At 43.2% G+C, this 16148-nt stretch overlaps 1 protein-coding gene across 1 annotated transcript in view; it reads left to right on the top strand.

Moving 5' to 3' along the window:
* LOC138648112 (uncharacterized) overlaps positions 1-15389 on the top strand; it is a 45195-nt gene extending 29806 nt beyond the window's left edge. The window contains exons 10-15 of the mRNA XM_069737618.1: positions 1009-1112; positions 10281-10391; positions 10485-10586; positions 10688-10808; positions 11737-11854; positions 15258-15389. Coding sequence (XP_069593719.1) covers positions 1009-1112; positions 10281-10391; positions 10485-10586; positions 10688-10808; positions 11737-11854; positions 15258-15389 — 688 coding nt within the window. The remainder of the gene's footprint in view (positions 1-1008; positions 1113-10280; positions 10392-10484; positions 10587-10687; positions 10809-11736; positions 11855-15257) is intronic.
* Positions 15390-16148: the final 759 nt, after the last annotated feature.

Below are 16148 nucleotides of genomic sequence, written 5' to 3'. Positions count from 1 at the left end.
CCTATAATAATGTCCAACATCCTGGGCGCCTTCTGGAATAATGACCCCCATTCTGATATAATGACTTCCATCCTGGACCCCTTCATTGCATAATGACCCACCTCCTATAATAATGTCCACCATACTGGGCCCCTTCCTGATATGACACCCTTCCTGGACGCCTTTCTGGTATGATGACCCCCTTCCTGAACGCCTTTCTGATATGATGCCCCCCTTCCTGGACGCCTTTCTGGTATGATGACCCCCTTTCTGGTATGATGACCCCCTTTCTGGACGCCTTTCTGGTATGATGACCCCCTTCCTGGATGCCTTTCTGGTAAGATGACACCCTTCCTGGTCACCTTTCTGGTATGATGACCCCCTTTCTGGACGCCTTTCTGGTATGATGACCACTTTCTGGACGCCTTTCTGGTATGATGACCCCCTTCCTGGATGCCTTTCTGGTAAGATGACACCCTTCCTGGACACCTTTCTGGTATGATGACCCCCATCCTGGACCCCATTCTGACATAATCACCTCCATTCTGGGTCCTTGCCTGGTATGATGTCCATTCTGGGTTCCAAAACACACACACAAAAAACGAAAATAAATGTATATCTGTCGGGACAACAGCCGGGGTAATCACACTGCCAGTACTTGGCATGGTTGTGATGGCTCCGGAAGTGCCCACAGTCTAAAATCTTGTTGATTGGCTGTGCAGCAGCCCTTCAACAAGATTTTCTCATCCACAAACCTAAATATTCTAATGGACTTTCGGGAAAAAGTCAGTGACAGGGTGTGTGCACGGATGCTAGGAGTCTAGTACGGACCCCGAACTTTACCGTTTGGGTTCACTCATCACTAATCATGATTCTTTTTAGTGGGAGGTAAGTGACAACAGTGATGATAATGCATGTGGGCAAGGACTTTGGTGTTAGTGCAGATTGTTCCTCAGTATCCGTATGTGTAGCAGCTGTATACAGTGCATTTTTTACATTATGTGTTTTACGGTGTTTTATGTACTGTAGATATCAAGCAGCGGAAATTAGAGAAATTGAAAGGAAATTCAGGAAGCCAAGAAACCTTTCCATTTCTGTTCAGGAAACGGCTGTAAATCTGGATTTGGCAAATTGTAAGTTGTGATGTACATTCAGGTGAGAAATATGTTATACTTAGAGCACGATTCATTATTGTATTTGCGCCCCTTTTTGTTTAGTTTTTGGTGTTTTACACCTGTTTTTCATTTGCACCTTATTCTTCTTTTCAATTATTTTATGCGTTCACTTTTTTTTTTTTTTTTTACTATAATGTTTGAGGGTTGGGGTTTTCAGATGTTTTTGGCTAATTTCATCAATTGCACATTTTTTTTTTAATGGTCACTACTTTTTTATGTAAATGGACATCACCTTTAGTGATTTTATGTACACCAGAAATGTTTTGTGCAAATGTTGAGACTCTTGAAAGTTTTTGCTCTGAAAAGTCGCAAAAAGGTTAAAACAGAAATACAGAGCATTTTTACTTTTGTGCAAAATTCTTGAACCATGTGCCAGTTTGATAAATTTGGTAAAAACCATATGACAATAAAGGAAAAGTGACTTAAAAACCCATAAAGGATTATTTGTCCCCTTAGACAGCTGTTGTTCTGGTTGTGAAAATTAGTGCTGAGATAGGTCAATAAAGTTCCCCCATTTTTTGCATTTTTTTTTGGAGTGTTGCCTTTTTTTTTACTATTTCTAATATGTTACCCATACATGTAGATATACAAAAAAGAAATGTATAAAATATTCCAAACCAATGGCAATGTATGGAGGCACAAACAAGCAAGGTAAGTGCACAATTCAGAAAATATTCCGGAAAGAAAGCATGTACACATAGTATACAAACAATCCATTATATTTTGTGCCAGTTTGTTCATGTCTTCCTACATATAAATAGCTTAGCTATTTTGCAGTAGCATAATTAACACATGCAGATTGTACGGGCGTATACGCTGTATATCAAGTATTGTTGCAGTTTGCAAACGGTTTTTGGTAGATCACAACAATCTGTATTCTCCTTAGACCTCCATTTTCACCATCCCAAAGATTCACACATATGTACAATTTGGATCTGAAGTGTAAGATATTATTTGGGTTCTATAACAATTTTTTTTTTTTTTAGAACTTCATTTTTTTTAATTAACTTTCAACAAACTTTTATAAAATTAAAAAAAAAAACTCCAAAAACAATAACAACATAAAATGAAACAATAAGCAGCAAGCTAACATCAAAGTAGTTCTTGGTTAAGGCTGCACGATCGCGTCCTTTAAATGATTGCCGATAGGTTTACGTGCAAGGGGTCGTTTACTTGCCCATTTAGACAGTCCGGCCAGAGTTCTATATGCAACGAAGGATCATTAATACAATCGTTCTGTGTACATAGAACTTCATATTATCAGCAGCACATCACAAGACAATGTGCTGCCGAGAATTATCAGTTTTGCTTGTTTGTTTTGCTTTTTCATTGGGCAATTACCGGCTTGTTTAGACCAGGGGTGTCAAACTGCATTCCTCGAGGGCCTCAAACCATGCGTGTTTTCAAGATTTCCTTAGCATTGCACAAGGTGCTAGAATCAATCTGTGCAGGTGATTAAATTATCACCTGTGCAATGCAAGGAAATCCTGAAAACATGACCTGTTTGCAGCCCTCGAAAATTTCCTATAAACCCTGAAATATATTATGATAATAAAAAGAGGGTATTGGGAAATGAGAAAATAGGGTAAGGTATGGATGCCAGATTAATGGAGCGTAGAGGCAAAAGGAAGGTAAAGAGAGATGTTGGGGTAAGTCTGCAAAGATCCCATCATCAAATGTTTAATCAGTTTGCATCAATAAGATAACTATTAGTGATGAGTGAATATACTCGTTACTCGAGATTTCTCGAGCACGCTTGGGTGTCCTCCGAGTACTTTTTAGTGCTCGGAGATTTCGTTTTTCTTGCCGCAGCTGAATGATTTACATTCAGAAAATACAGAAAATCTTACTTTACTCCATCCAGGGAAATATTAGTAATATATCCCCATCTGGTGCTTGGGGACGGGGCCAACATGGGCCTGTGTGATTTCAAATGCCAGGGCTGAATTTCAGCCCCAGTCCGTACCTGCACCTGCCCGTGTGTCTGAACTATTGCACTCAGGATGCAGAAAACACTGCATCCTGAGTGCACTAGTGCTGACACCTGGGCAGGTGAGCATTGTTGGCCCTTGACCTTTTTTGCTGTATTAATATATATATATTTTTGAGGATTTTCATTCCTCTTTGTGTTTTTGCCACCTCATAGCTCCATTACGCATACAAGAAGCAAAGCTGCAGTGTAAAGCAAATAAAAAAGAGGAGCTGTAGATTGTGTGTCAGGGAGATATGAGGTGGCCAAAACACAGTGTGTGTATATGGCGACATGTGTGTTGATGGCGCACTGTGTCTGTTGCCGGCGACGATAGAGACAAAGATCAAGCAATGATTTGGGGAAAACACAAATTTCTTTACAAAAAAATTAACTTTTACTAACTGAGGGGGAAATGTTATGGACCTGGGGGATGTGGAGCTGGGAGGATTGGCTACGAGTGGATGATGAAGGGTTTCCAGGGGAAGGGGGAACTAAACTTGTGGGGTCTGTGAGGTCAAGGATGGAAGAAGACACATTAGGAGTGGAAGCATGGGATGGGAGAGACACATTGGAAGGGAGAGAAAAACTGGACAACACCGACACATTGGGAGGTGAAGGTGGAGGTAGCATGACACTTCTGCTGCCACGAGTCCTTTTGCCTTTCTGTCCAGTTTTATGTGGAAGCTTCCTTTTTTATGTCTCCTTGGGAGGGTGGGAGTGGTGGGGTCAGCAGGTCGTTCACCTTGTCGACCCGGCCTGGTGGTGGCGGTGGACAGCCATGTGGGATCTTCTGACCGCCTAGTGGTGGTGGCAGTGGGCAGCCGTGCCGCATCTTCTGGTGGCCTAGTCACGGTGGCAGTGGGCAGCTGTGCATGATCTTCTGGGGGTCTAGTGGTGGTGGCGGTGGGCAGCCGTGCATGATCTTCTGGCGGCCCAGTGGTGGTGGCGGTGGTCAGCCGTGCAGGAGCAGGACTCGGTATGGTGGTGGCAGAGTGGCTTGTAGCAGCACCAGGCATGGTGGTGGCACTGTAGTGGTGTGCGGCAGGACTGGGCATGGTGGTGGCCGTACAGTGGTATGCAGCAGAACTTGGTATAGAGGTTAAGTGTGTAATTGGTGGCACAGGTGGAAATACCACATGTGCCTGGTGGTAGTACTGACTCTGCTGCATAGCCTGAACATAAGCAGCATTGCAGGCCTGCATCACAATGAGTTGGAGATCAGGCGTAAGGTGTTCCGACATGCCCTGCTCTATCTGATTCAAAAAATGGTGTGCTGGTCTCTGGAGGTCGGCTCCCAGATGGTTAAGGCGTTGGTTGACATCCTGGAAAAGTGTGTTAATATGGGTCAGACCACTTTCCAGTCTATCTGCCAGTGCCTTAAGGCCATTCTGGAACACCAAGCTCAAGTGAAGAAACTCGGACATGAGTGACCTGTCCGAGGCCTTCTGCCGTTGGCGGGAAGAGCCCCCCCCCCAAAAAGAGGCAGAAGACTGGGACAGGGGAACACCTGAAGGACCAGCTGCCTGTTCTCCAGCCTGTGACGCCAACCCACTTGCTGCTTCACTGGTGGATGGCTGGGACTGGTCTGTGGCAGTTCGATGAGGTACCGCTCCAGAGGAAGATCCAGGTTCGAGGGTGCTGCTACAGGTTCTGTGAAAAGAAAAGAAAAACATTACTACCAAAAAATAACAATTGTAAAAGCGCCAACTCCTGTGGAATAGAAAAATTCAGTTTAGGGAATACAACACAAAAATACTTACGTTCTCTGAGCAAGGACAGGCCTCAGGAAAGACCACACCTGGTGATATTTGTATTTCCCGAACCTTGCTGCAGCACCACTGCGAACTTGGATCTCCTGTCTCAGGTCCTTGTTGAAGCGATCCTTCATCGAACGCCAACGGGTTTTGAGTTTGATCACTGTGAATATGGAAAAAAAATTGTTAAACAATGCACTTTAGGTAGGATCCCACAACCATGTGTGATGCAACAAACTTGCAGTACAGTTGTGTGATTCCGGCCTTCAAGTTCACTGCCGCATCAGACCACACTGCAATACTTATGAAAAGCCTTTCTCATCTGTGACATGGCGTTGTCCCAGTCATCCATCAGCGCTTGGGCCACCTCATTCCACAGCCGCCGAATCACCACAGCGTCACAGTGCTGCTGCTCCCGGGTGTCCCACAACGGAACTCGCTCCTGCACCAGGGTGATGAGGAGGTCGTTATCAATTAATTCCTCCTCCCCTTGTTGGACCTAGAAATGAAAAGAAAAGTTAGAAAGATAAAACACTAGGGCAGAGACACACTGCCGTATTTCTCGTGCGAGAATCGCATTGTAAAACTCATACTGGCTGTCGGCTCTCCTGACCTGAACTTGACAGCTGAATAGTAATCCATCATGCTGTCATGCTAGGGGCAGGAGATGTGCTGGCCAGTCCATTCAGTGCGATGTGATTATCGCAGGAGGAATACGGCAGTGAGTGTCTGCCCTTAAAACAAAAACAGTCAAAAAAAAAAGGTAAGTCACAAAAATAGTCAAGAAGAAATTAAAAAAGGCAAGAGTAACAACAACAGTCAAGAATAAATAAAAACAGTCAAGAATACTTGCCGTCTTGCCACCGGAGCTTGGGCCTGAGTCTGCTGCTCCTGATCATATTAACTGGAAGGCTTCTGTAAAAATAAAAATAAATTTTTTGTCACATGTGTAAAATAGTGACAGTGAATATTTACTAATCAGGAGCAAATGTATTCACTTCAGTCTCCAGTCCACTGTGTGAGCTCTGATCTTCAGAGGAGGACATGATGAGGAATGCTGCAAGAGAGACAGAAATGATTACAGACTGCAGGGAGAAAAACGGACAGGCAGACATATAGCTTGTATACTTACATTTTGTAGGCGTCTTCCACACTTGAGGCTGCAAGTCTTGTGTCGCTTCCAGAGTCTTGAGAATAATGGAGTTCTACTGCCCACTCCTACTTTTATAACCTTTGCTTGGGGGGTGGCTTCAAACAAGTTCCTAGACATGTTTACTGAGAAGAACGCATGCGTACGCAAATGCAAGCACTTGCGTACGCATGAGTTCCCATAGACTGTAATACGTTAATTTGACGCATTCTTTCCGCAGGCATCCGCATGCGTATGGTGGTGGAAATTTGTCACCAGAAAAATTCTAACATGGCGCGTCAGCCGCACACCTTCAAAATATGCATGCGTAGGCAAACGCGGGCTAGCGCAGCGTCTACAATGTTAAATATAGGAAATCGAGACACATGCGGATGTATGCATCCGAAACGCTGCAGACACAACCGCAAATGTGAAACCGGCCTTAAATAGAACTTGTCAGTGCGATTTTGTAATGTAAAGACATGGCTGTAATGGCACTGTTATACTGATTACATTAATACCTTGAGCTAACTAGTAGTGATGAGCGAGTGTACTCGTTAGTCGGGTGACCTCCAAGTATTTGTTAGTGCTCGGAGATTTAGTTTTCATCACGGCAGCTGAATGATTTACAGCTACTAGCCATTCTGAGTACATGTGTGGGTTGCCTGGTTGCTAGGGAATCCCCACATGTAATCAAGCTGGCTAGTAGCTGTAAATCATTCAGCTGCCAGGATGAAAGCTAAATCTCCGAGCAGTCATAAATACTCGGAGGTCACCCGAGCAACGAGTACACTCGCTCATCACTAATAACTAGCAGAAAACTTCAAATGCTGATTAAAAAAGAACAACAAAGCGGATTTCTTCACCAAAGGTATCAATGTAATCAGAATTACAATGCCAAGTTCTCTTTAAATAAAAATGAGCTGCAGTACCAGACTCAGCCCATGGACCGATGTGTTGCTGTCTTGTTTCGTAGTAGACATCCCATATAACTTGTGATTCCTGAATAGGACAAATTGTTACATCAATCATGGAAATATGGCTAGCTTTAAAGGGAACCTGTCGCAGATTTTGCCGCTATAAGATGCGGCCACTGCCTTTCAGGGCAGCATTCTATAATGCTGTAGATAAGCCCCCGGTCTGACTTGCAAGTGAAGAAAAATACTGTAAGTTATATTATACTCACCCGGGGGACAATCCGGTGCCTCCCATCTTCTTCCGCCACCGCCCGCCTGCTTCTTCATCGCTAACCAGCATTGGCACTCCTGCGCAGGCGTATTTCTCTGCCCAGTTGAGGACAAGCACTGGGAAAGGTCACGAAAGACCCAGTGCCTGCGCACTGCAGTACTTTGCTCGGCCCTCAACAGGGCAGATAAGTGCGCCTACACCGGAGCGCCGATGCTGGGGAGTGATGAAGAAGCAGGAGGGCGTCGTCTCAAGAAGATGGGAGGTGCCGGACCCAGACCTGCGACACCCATCGGACCAGACCGCCCCCGGGTGAGTATAATATAACTTATTTTTCTTCACTTGCAAGTCGGACCAGCAATATAGAATGCTGTAGATAAGCCCTGAAAGGCAGTGGCCGCATCTTATAGCGGCAAAATCTGCTGACAGGTTCCCTTTAAGGTTATGTGCATATGGAGTTTCTTTTAGGCCGGTTTCACACGTCAGTGGCTCCGGTACATGAGGTGACAGTCACGTGGGGCCGCCGATTACAGTCATGAATATGCGGCTCCACCTCCCATATTCATTACTGTAAATGAGCGGCCCCACGTGACCGCTCATACAGTAGAAGGTGCGGCCAGGACAGGAAGCAGCGCCAGCCAGCGAGGGAGCCGGGTGAGTATTTTAAGAACAGCGGGCTGGCGCACAGGGGGTGGGAGGGGGGTGGGGACATGAATCTTTATTTTAAACACGAGAAACAAAAAAAAATGGAATATTCATATCTTCTCTACAGCAAACGCTGCTGCAGAGAAGATATCAATGGCGGCTTCAGCACCAGATGCAGGGGACAGCGCTAAACTTTAGCGCTGTCTCCTGCACGGTGCGTGTGGTACCCAAGTGGGCACACGTGTGCCACAGAAACGCACGGGCACACGGACACGGATAATTCCGGTACCGATTTTTCCGGTACCGGAATTATCTGGACGTGTGGGACTGCCCTTAGAGTCTGGAAAAAAAACATCTGAAAAATCACTTATGAAAAGCTTGAAAGACTCTTCCTATTTATTTTTATTGCAGAACCAGTTTGCTGGTTGTATATATGAGTTTTTCAGCATTTTTTTTTCCACATCAGGCTTGGAAACAGGCATTGAGCTAGTCTAAATTAGGCTACTTTCACACTAGCGTTGTTTGCTGTACGTCAATGCGTCATTTTGGAGAAAAAACGCATCCTGCAAATGTGCTTGCAGGATGCGTTTTTTCTCCATAGACTTGCATTAGCGACGCATTGCGACGTATTGCCACACGATGCATCCATCGTTCGACGGATGCGTCGTGTTTTGGCGCACCGTCGGCGCAAAAAAAAAAGTTACATGTAACTTTTTTGTGCGTCGTGTCCGCCATTTCCGACCGCGCATGTGCGGCCAGAACTCCGCCCCCTCCTCCTCGGAGCTTACAATGGGGCAACGGATGCGTTGTAAAACTGTATCCGCTGCCCCTATTGGCGACGGCCCCGTACCGACGCTAGTGTGAAAGTAGCTTTAGACTGCAATTTAGAAATGCTTCAAGAAAAAAATTTTTTAAAAAAGGTTTCCAAAGGAATATTTCCAAAAGCGGTATACCTTTAGGAAAACTAAATGTGGCCTATTCATAATGAAGGTGTTATTGACAGTTTTTTTTTTTCATATAAAACAACTTTAAATGTTACCAAATTTTTGCACAACTCGAAGTTACACAAATATGTTGTGACTTTTGGCGTTACATCAATCCCAGCCATCATTGCCAAAGAAGGCGAATCTGGGATAGGGTGTGGCAAAGCCCTCCCAATTCATCAAAATAGTGGTGTACACTTCACCATAAATATACTCCAGTCCCTGACTGGAGTAACATTTCTGGAGGAGGCACAGTACAGTTGTAAGGTGTGCCTAAGGCCGGTGTCACACTTGCGTGTGCAATGTGAGAGACTCGCGCCAGTCTCTTGCATCAATACTTGGCACTGCCGCCAGCACTCGGAACTGGAGTGAGCGGCTTCATGTATTTCTATGCAGCTGAACGCTCTGGTCCGAACCGTCGGCGGCAATGCCGGGTATTGATGCCAGAGAATTACGCAAGTTTGCCGCATTGCACACACAAGTGTGGCACCGGCCTTATTCCTTAAGTGACACCTTACTACAGCGGTCCTGTTCGTTATCGCTGACTTGCAAAACAGCAGTAGAATTAGTAATTAAAGCTCTGTTAGTTTGTTTTTCTAAAACAAACTGCAGCTGGGAACAGGGATTTTCCAAAACCAGAAAAACACTTTAAAGGGGTTGTCCAATCAGAGCAATGTTGGCGATTATTCATATACAATTGGGCTTCAATTCAACCTTGGCATCTTTTTCTTTGACCTTTTTTGTACTACTACTACTACTTCAAAATGTTACAAGTAGGTTATTAAGGCTTGTTATTTTTTGCATAATTTTTAAACAACAGGATCCTTTAATAAAATGTCACACATTAGTCTGACATTTCGCAAAATAATAAAAAAATAGACAAAATATTGCACTCCACATGGGTACAATTGGACAAAAATTATGAGAGATTTCAAAAAGTCGAGAAAACCAAGTGAATGTAACTTAAAAAGGTTTAAATTAAAAAATAAGTCATATACATAATAGTCTGTAGTAAAACCCTTTTATTTCAGAAAAAAAGGTGCAAATCTATGAAGAATCAGGATGTTAGGGTAGACATCTCGTTGTTGGTCGCATCTCTGCCCATCCATGGTCAGTCACTTAGGTGTTATTTTCTACATTCAGTTATATAATGCCACCATAGGACTGTCTCTTATTTAGATGTAGATAGATATCTGAAGCTTGTCCTGTGGAGTGTTTCCATATTTAGAGGATATTTGACCCCTTTGGATAAGGTTGATGCCATAATGGAGATGATGGAGGTTTTCTCATGAAGACACTACTTGGACATATGGCAGTTGGATCCCTTCCTCAGACAGAACGGAGGCCATTTAGCCATCTACATATTACATGATTGATGACCATTTATATGAAGTATCGCCATGTCTATATACCTATATATAAATGTAATTGTAGTTTGCCTCATTTGTTCTGGTTTAGGTAATGGGACACGAGACTTTCTGACTTCTGAGTTGTTGGTGTCTTCGCATTCTGGTTTGGTTCAGTACAGATCAAAGAGCCCAGTAAACGACAGGACTGACTTGTATGAAGGTAGACTGTGCATGAGATATAGGAAGAAATAATATTTACTTCTAAAAAACTATTTTGAAATTTGAATTTATTGAAGAACTTCCATTCTTTCAGCATTGTCATCGTCATCTTCATCATGTAAGAAATCTACCAATAGAAGAGTGCCTCCTGCGGACAAACTTAGTAACTTACCGCACCCTGAAACAACTGTGAAGGGTAATTTTTTGCATGTTCAGATTTGTGGCATAATAAAATTCTGGTAATTTTATTTTTATTTAATTTGTATAAAATCTGAATGTACATGTATTTGTACCCAGAATATCCTAAACAGAAGTCAATGTGGCCTTCTACATTTCCACTTTGTGTACAGAATCAGAGTGGACTGTCCAGAAGACTGCATCCCATCTGCAGCGTCAGCCACTACATGACATCCAGAAGGTGAGTTTTTTCCATAAATCTTTAGATAATCTAAATGTTCAGTTGTGAAATTAATAAAACATGCCATATGTATACATATATTGTCCTATGTTCCTCTTACTGCCATCATAGTGTTTTACTTAAAGCGAACCTGTTAGCAAGATTTTTCTAAGTAAACTACAGGTATTATCAGGTTGGCAGTGTAAAACTGATACCTGGAGTGAAGAAATCTGCCTTGTGGTTCTTGTGTGATCAGTGATAGAAGTTTTCAGTTAATGAGATGCCCGTATTCCGGGGCGGGACTGTAGGCAGAGTCTTATCTTCCCACTCTAAGCCAGAGAAACCAAGGAAAGACCTGCCCACCGGCTCCGAAGCACTAACATGTCCCTTATCATAGAGACTTTTCTCTGGCTTAGAGCATACTCTAAGACTCTGTCTACAGTTCTGCCCCGGAGCACAGTCATAACATTAACTGACAACTTCTGACACTGATTACACAAGAACCACATGACGGATTTCTTCACCCCAGGCATCATTTTAATTAGTATAATAGCATGAAATATGACTATGGCTGTACTTTGCTTAGAAAATCCGGCTAACAGGTCACTTTGAAGATGTGGACTGATCTATAATCAGGAGCACACTGCTCCTCTGCCTTCTGATTTCCTGCTTGCCGAGGGTGTGGTGCACTCCTGAAGATTGACAGCTCGGACCAGTAGCATCGTCACATTACTAGTCTGAATTGTACACTTTTAGATGCTGCTATAATATGCAGCATTCCAGGTGCACAGGGACAATGAGACAATCCCTTTTAATATCTAATCCATCAAGTATCATTTTTGTAATGGTGATAGCAGGCGTACATGCAACTTTGATCATATTACATTATACATTGTTGGTGGTACAGTCACAGTGGGATTCATCCAAAATCATATTCCATGCTTTTCAGATCCAGTGGGAAATCTGTTTTTCAGCACTCCCAGTTGACAAACTCCACTATATCCACAGTACAAAGAAAAAGATGGAGGAATGTAACGCCAAATAATCTAGATTACATAGATAGCAAGGTAAATGTTTATTTTCTGACCATATAACTCAACGTCTAACAATGGAAATGGTTTGCAGTAGTTTCTGCACAGATCACTTATTATAAATTATATCTGATAGGCATTGCATTAAAATACATGGGATATGAAAAGCTTACAGACCCATGTTAAAAATGCCAGGTTTTTGTCACGTTGAAGAATCATTTCAGACCTTTTTCCATCTTTAATATCACATATAATCTGTCAAATCCATTGAAGGTGTAAAATATTGTGGTTGCATAACTATGAACACTCAGCCTAGGATTGTTGATGTACGATTTAAATTTATGACAGCACTCAATCTTTTTGGGTAGGAATCTATCAGCATGGCACATCTAGAATTGGCAATCTTTGCCTACTCTTCCTTAAAATAGCACTCCAGTTCTGTCAGGTTGCGAAGACATTGCCTGTGTACAGCGCCCTCTTCAGGTCACCCACATATTTTCAATTAGATTCAAGTCTGGGTCATTCGAAAATTTTAATCTTCTTCTAGTGTAGACATTCTTCTGTTGATTTGGAGGTATGCTTAGAGATGTTGTTGTTCTGAAAGGTGAAATTCCTTTTCATCTCAAACTTTTTAGCAGTGGCCTCAAGCTTTTGTTGCAAAATTAACTGATATTTGAAACTGTTCATAATTAATTCCACCTTAACTAAAGCCCCAGTTCCAGCTGCTGAAAACCGGCCTCAAAGGATAATGTTGCCTCCAACATGTTTCACTGATGGTATGTTGTTCTTTTGGTGATGCACAGTGTTGGCTTTGTGCAAAACATACCTTTAGGAATTATGGCCAAAACATTCAATCTTGGTCTTATCAAAGCATAATATGACAGACTTCACACGTGGTCAAAATTGTTGATAGCCCTCGTTTAATGACAGAAAAACCCACAATGGTCACAGAAATAACGTGAATCTGACAAAAGTTATAATAAATATAAAATCTATGAAAATGAACAAATGAAAGTCAGACGTTGCTTTTCAACCATGCTTCCACAGAAATAAAAAAAAAAAAAAACTGTGCAGCGGTCTCTTAATTTTTTGCCAGAGCTGTATATACATGGTGCATGTCGTGTTTCCCCCTTTGATGTGCCCTCTGGCACTGAGACCGCATCTTTCTGGCACATGTCAGCTGATTTGATCAGCTGACATGTGCCCCTAACAGCTGCGGGTGGAATCGCAATCCAGCCTCCGATGATAATATGTTAAGTGCCTCTCTCAATCTCTGACAGCAGCAATTAGCATGCATGCGCCGGAAGTACATCACAAACCCTGTCCATCAGCGACCATGTCACATAACCGTGGTTCGCCAGTGGGTTGGCATGACAACCCGGGGTCTACAGGAGACCTCTGTGGTTGTCATAGCTGATCTGCTATGAGCACCACCCAGTGGCTGGCGCTTACAGCAAATGAGCATTTCTGCTACACAGAGCAAGGCTGCAACCCTGCTGTGTGTAGCACAAGCGTTCGGATGATCGCAGCTTCTAGTCTCCTAAGGAGACTATTGAAGCAAGTAAAAAGTGGAAAAAAAGATTTTTAAAAATATAAAAAATAATATAAAAGTTCAAATCACCCCCCTTTAGCCCCATTCAAGATAAAACAAAAAAAAAAAATCAAAAATACACATATTTGGTATCACCACATTCAGAATTGCCAGATCTGTCAAAATATAAAAATAATTAATTTGATCGGTAGATGGCATAACGAGAAAAAAATTCTAAACAACAGGACTATGTTTTTTGGTTGCTACAACTTTGCAATAAATGCAATAACAGATGATCAAAACATCAAACCCACACCAAAATGGTATAATTAAAAACGTCAGCTCGGCACTCAAAAAATAAGCTCTCACCCAGCCCCAGACCCTAAAAAATAGAGACGCTACGGATGACGGCGTTTTTTGTTTTTAACAAACTTTGGGTTTTTTTCACCACTTAAATAAAAAAGGACCTAAACATGTTTGCTGTTTACGAACTCATAATGACTTGGGGAATCACAATTGTGGGTCAGTTTTAGCACTTGGTGAACATGGTTAAAAAAAACCCCAAAAAACTATTGTGGGGTTGCACTTTTTTGCAATTTCACCACACTTGGAATTTTTTTCACGTTTTCCATTACACTATATTCTAAAACCAATGGTGTTGTTCAAAAGTACAACGTGTCCCGCAAAACAAGAAGCCATAACACAGACATATTGACGGAAAAATAAAATAGTTATGGCTCTGGGAAGAAAGAGCGCAAAAAGCAGAATCGCAAAAACGGAAAATTGCCTGGGGGTGATGGGGTTAAAGGGAACCTGTCACCCCCAAAATCGAAGGTGAGCTAAGCCCACCGGCATCAGGGACTTATCTACAGCATTCTGTAATGCTGTAGATAAGCCCCCGATGTATCCTGAAAGATGAGAAAAAGAGGTTAGATTATACTCACCTGGGCGGGCGGTTCGATCCGATGGGCGTCGCGGTCCGGTCCGGGGCCTCCCATCTTCTTACGATGACATCCTCTTCTTGTCTTCATGCTGCGGCTCCGGCGCAGGTGTACTTTGTCTGCCCTGTTGAGGGCAGAGCAAAGTACTGCAGTGCGCAGGCGCCGGGAAAGGTCAGAGAGGCCCGGCGGCTGCGCACTGCAGTACATTGCTCAGCCCTCAATAGGGCAGACAAAGTACGCCGGAGCCACAGCTCGAAGTCAAGAAGAGGGCGTCATCGTAAGAAGATGGGAGACCCCGGACCGGACCGCGACGCCCATCAGACCGTACCACAGCCGGACCCCCCCTAGGTGAGTATAATCTAACCTCTTTTTCTCATCTTTCAGGATACATCGGGGGCTTATATACAGCATTACAGAATGCTGTAGATAAGCCCCAGATGCCGGTGGGCTTAGCTCACCCTCGATTTTGGGGGTGAGAGGTTCCCTTTAATAAAAGGGACAGACATTCAGTTATCGGTTTTCAAAGTAAGCCCATCAGCCTCATCAGGTCTTAGCAATCCTTTCAGTATGCATGCATTTTTATTGTAAAATCTGGTGACAGCAGTTCTGGAAAAAAACTTTTATGATGTGTAACATACCACGCGGGAGGGTATAAATTTGGTGTATGAAGATGCCGCCTCCTTTTTTAACATTAGTCCCAATATTTTGGCTACACTTCCCTGCGGTGGCTGATGCTATGGAAATAAGGCTGAATATTCCAGCAGCCCAAATATCTAGATGGGCTTGGTCTAGCATAGTGGGAGCTTTCCGTCCAGCCCATAGTCCTACCCTAGCACAGCACATGGATAAGGGTTTACACAGAGGATTATGAAGTACAGTATGTATATTTGGTTTAGTCCTACAACTACAGGGTCCATAATACATAAAAATATTAGTTACACTCTCTCATAATTCTGTTTATGTGCAGATCTTGCATTATGTTTTGGATAATGCTTTGAGAACAGCCAAGAACATGCAGAAAACAACCGAGAAGATGGTGCAAAGACTGGCTTCAGATTTAGCTAACCCTCCATCTTATCGCAGCTCCTATGCAGTGTGAATGTCCTGTAATCAGCGGTAAATAAATGGCAGGATTGAAAAGATTTTTTGTATTAGTGTCTGTTAACTTGTTCTGCTGCCTAAACTCTTTGTTTAAAAAAAAAAGTCTGAACTATGAAGAACAAGAAAGCAAAAACAATGGCCCCAACTCATCATACAGTCGTCGCCAGTTCGCAAAAAAATTGGGAAACTTTTGCCATTTTTGCACCATTCTTGGGCAGCTGTGCCAACTTTTTAGCAATAAGGGGCATGACCCAATGCTAACCACAAATTCAACAAACTTATACAACAAAAGAGGTAGGTCTTCAGGTTCTTTTTGAAGGTTTCCACAGTAGGCAAGAGTCTGATGTGTTGGGATAGAGAGTTCCAGAGTATGGGGGGATGCGCAGGAGAAATCTTGTATGCGATTGTGGGAAGAGGAGATAAGAAGGGAGTAGAGAAGGAGAGCTTGAAAGGATCAGAGGTTGCGTGCAGGTAAGTACCGGGAGAAGAGGTCACATGTATGGAGGAGACAGGTTGTGGATGGCTTTGTATGCCATGGTTAGGGTTTTGAACTGGAGTCGTTGGGTAATAGGGAGCCAGTGCAGGGAATGACAGAGGGGAGAGGCTGGGGAATAGTGGGGGGGCAGGTGGATTAGTCGGGCAGCAGAGTTTAGAATAGATTGGAGGGGTGCGAGAGTGTTAGAGGAGATGCCACAGAGCAGGAGGTTGCAGTAGTCAAGGCGGGCGATGATGAGGGCATGGACTAGGGTTTTTGCAG

This window comes from Ranitomeya imitator, chromosome 8 (genome assembly GCF_032444005.1).
Source record: "Ranitomeya imitator isolate aRanImi1 chromosome 8, aRanImi1.pri, whole genome shotgun sequence".
Classification (NCBI taxonomy): domain Eukaryota; kingdom Metazoa; phylum Chordata; class Amphibia; order Anura; family Dendrobatidae; genus Ranitomeya; species Ranitomeya imitator.
This window is presented reverse-complemented; position numbering and strand designations above follow the sequence as displayed.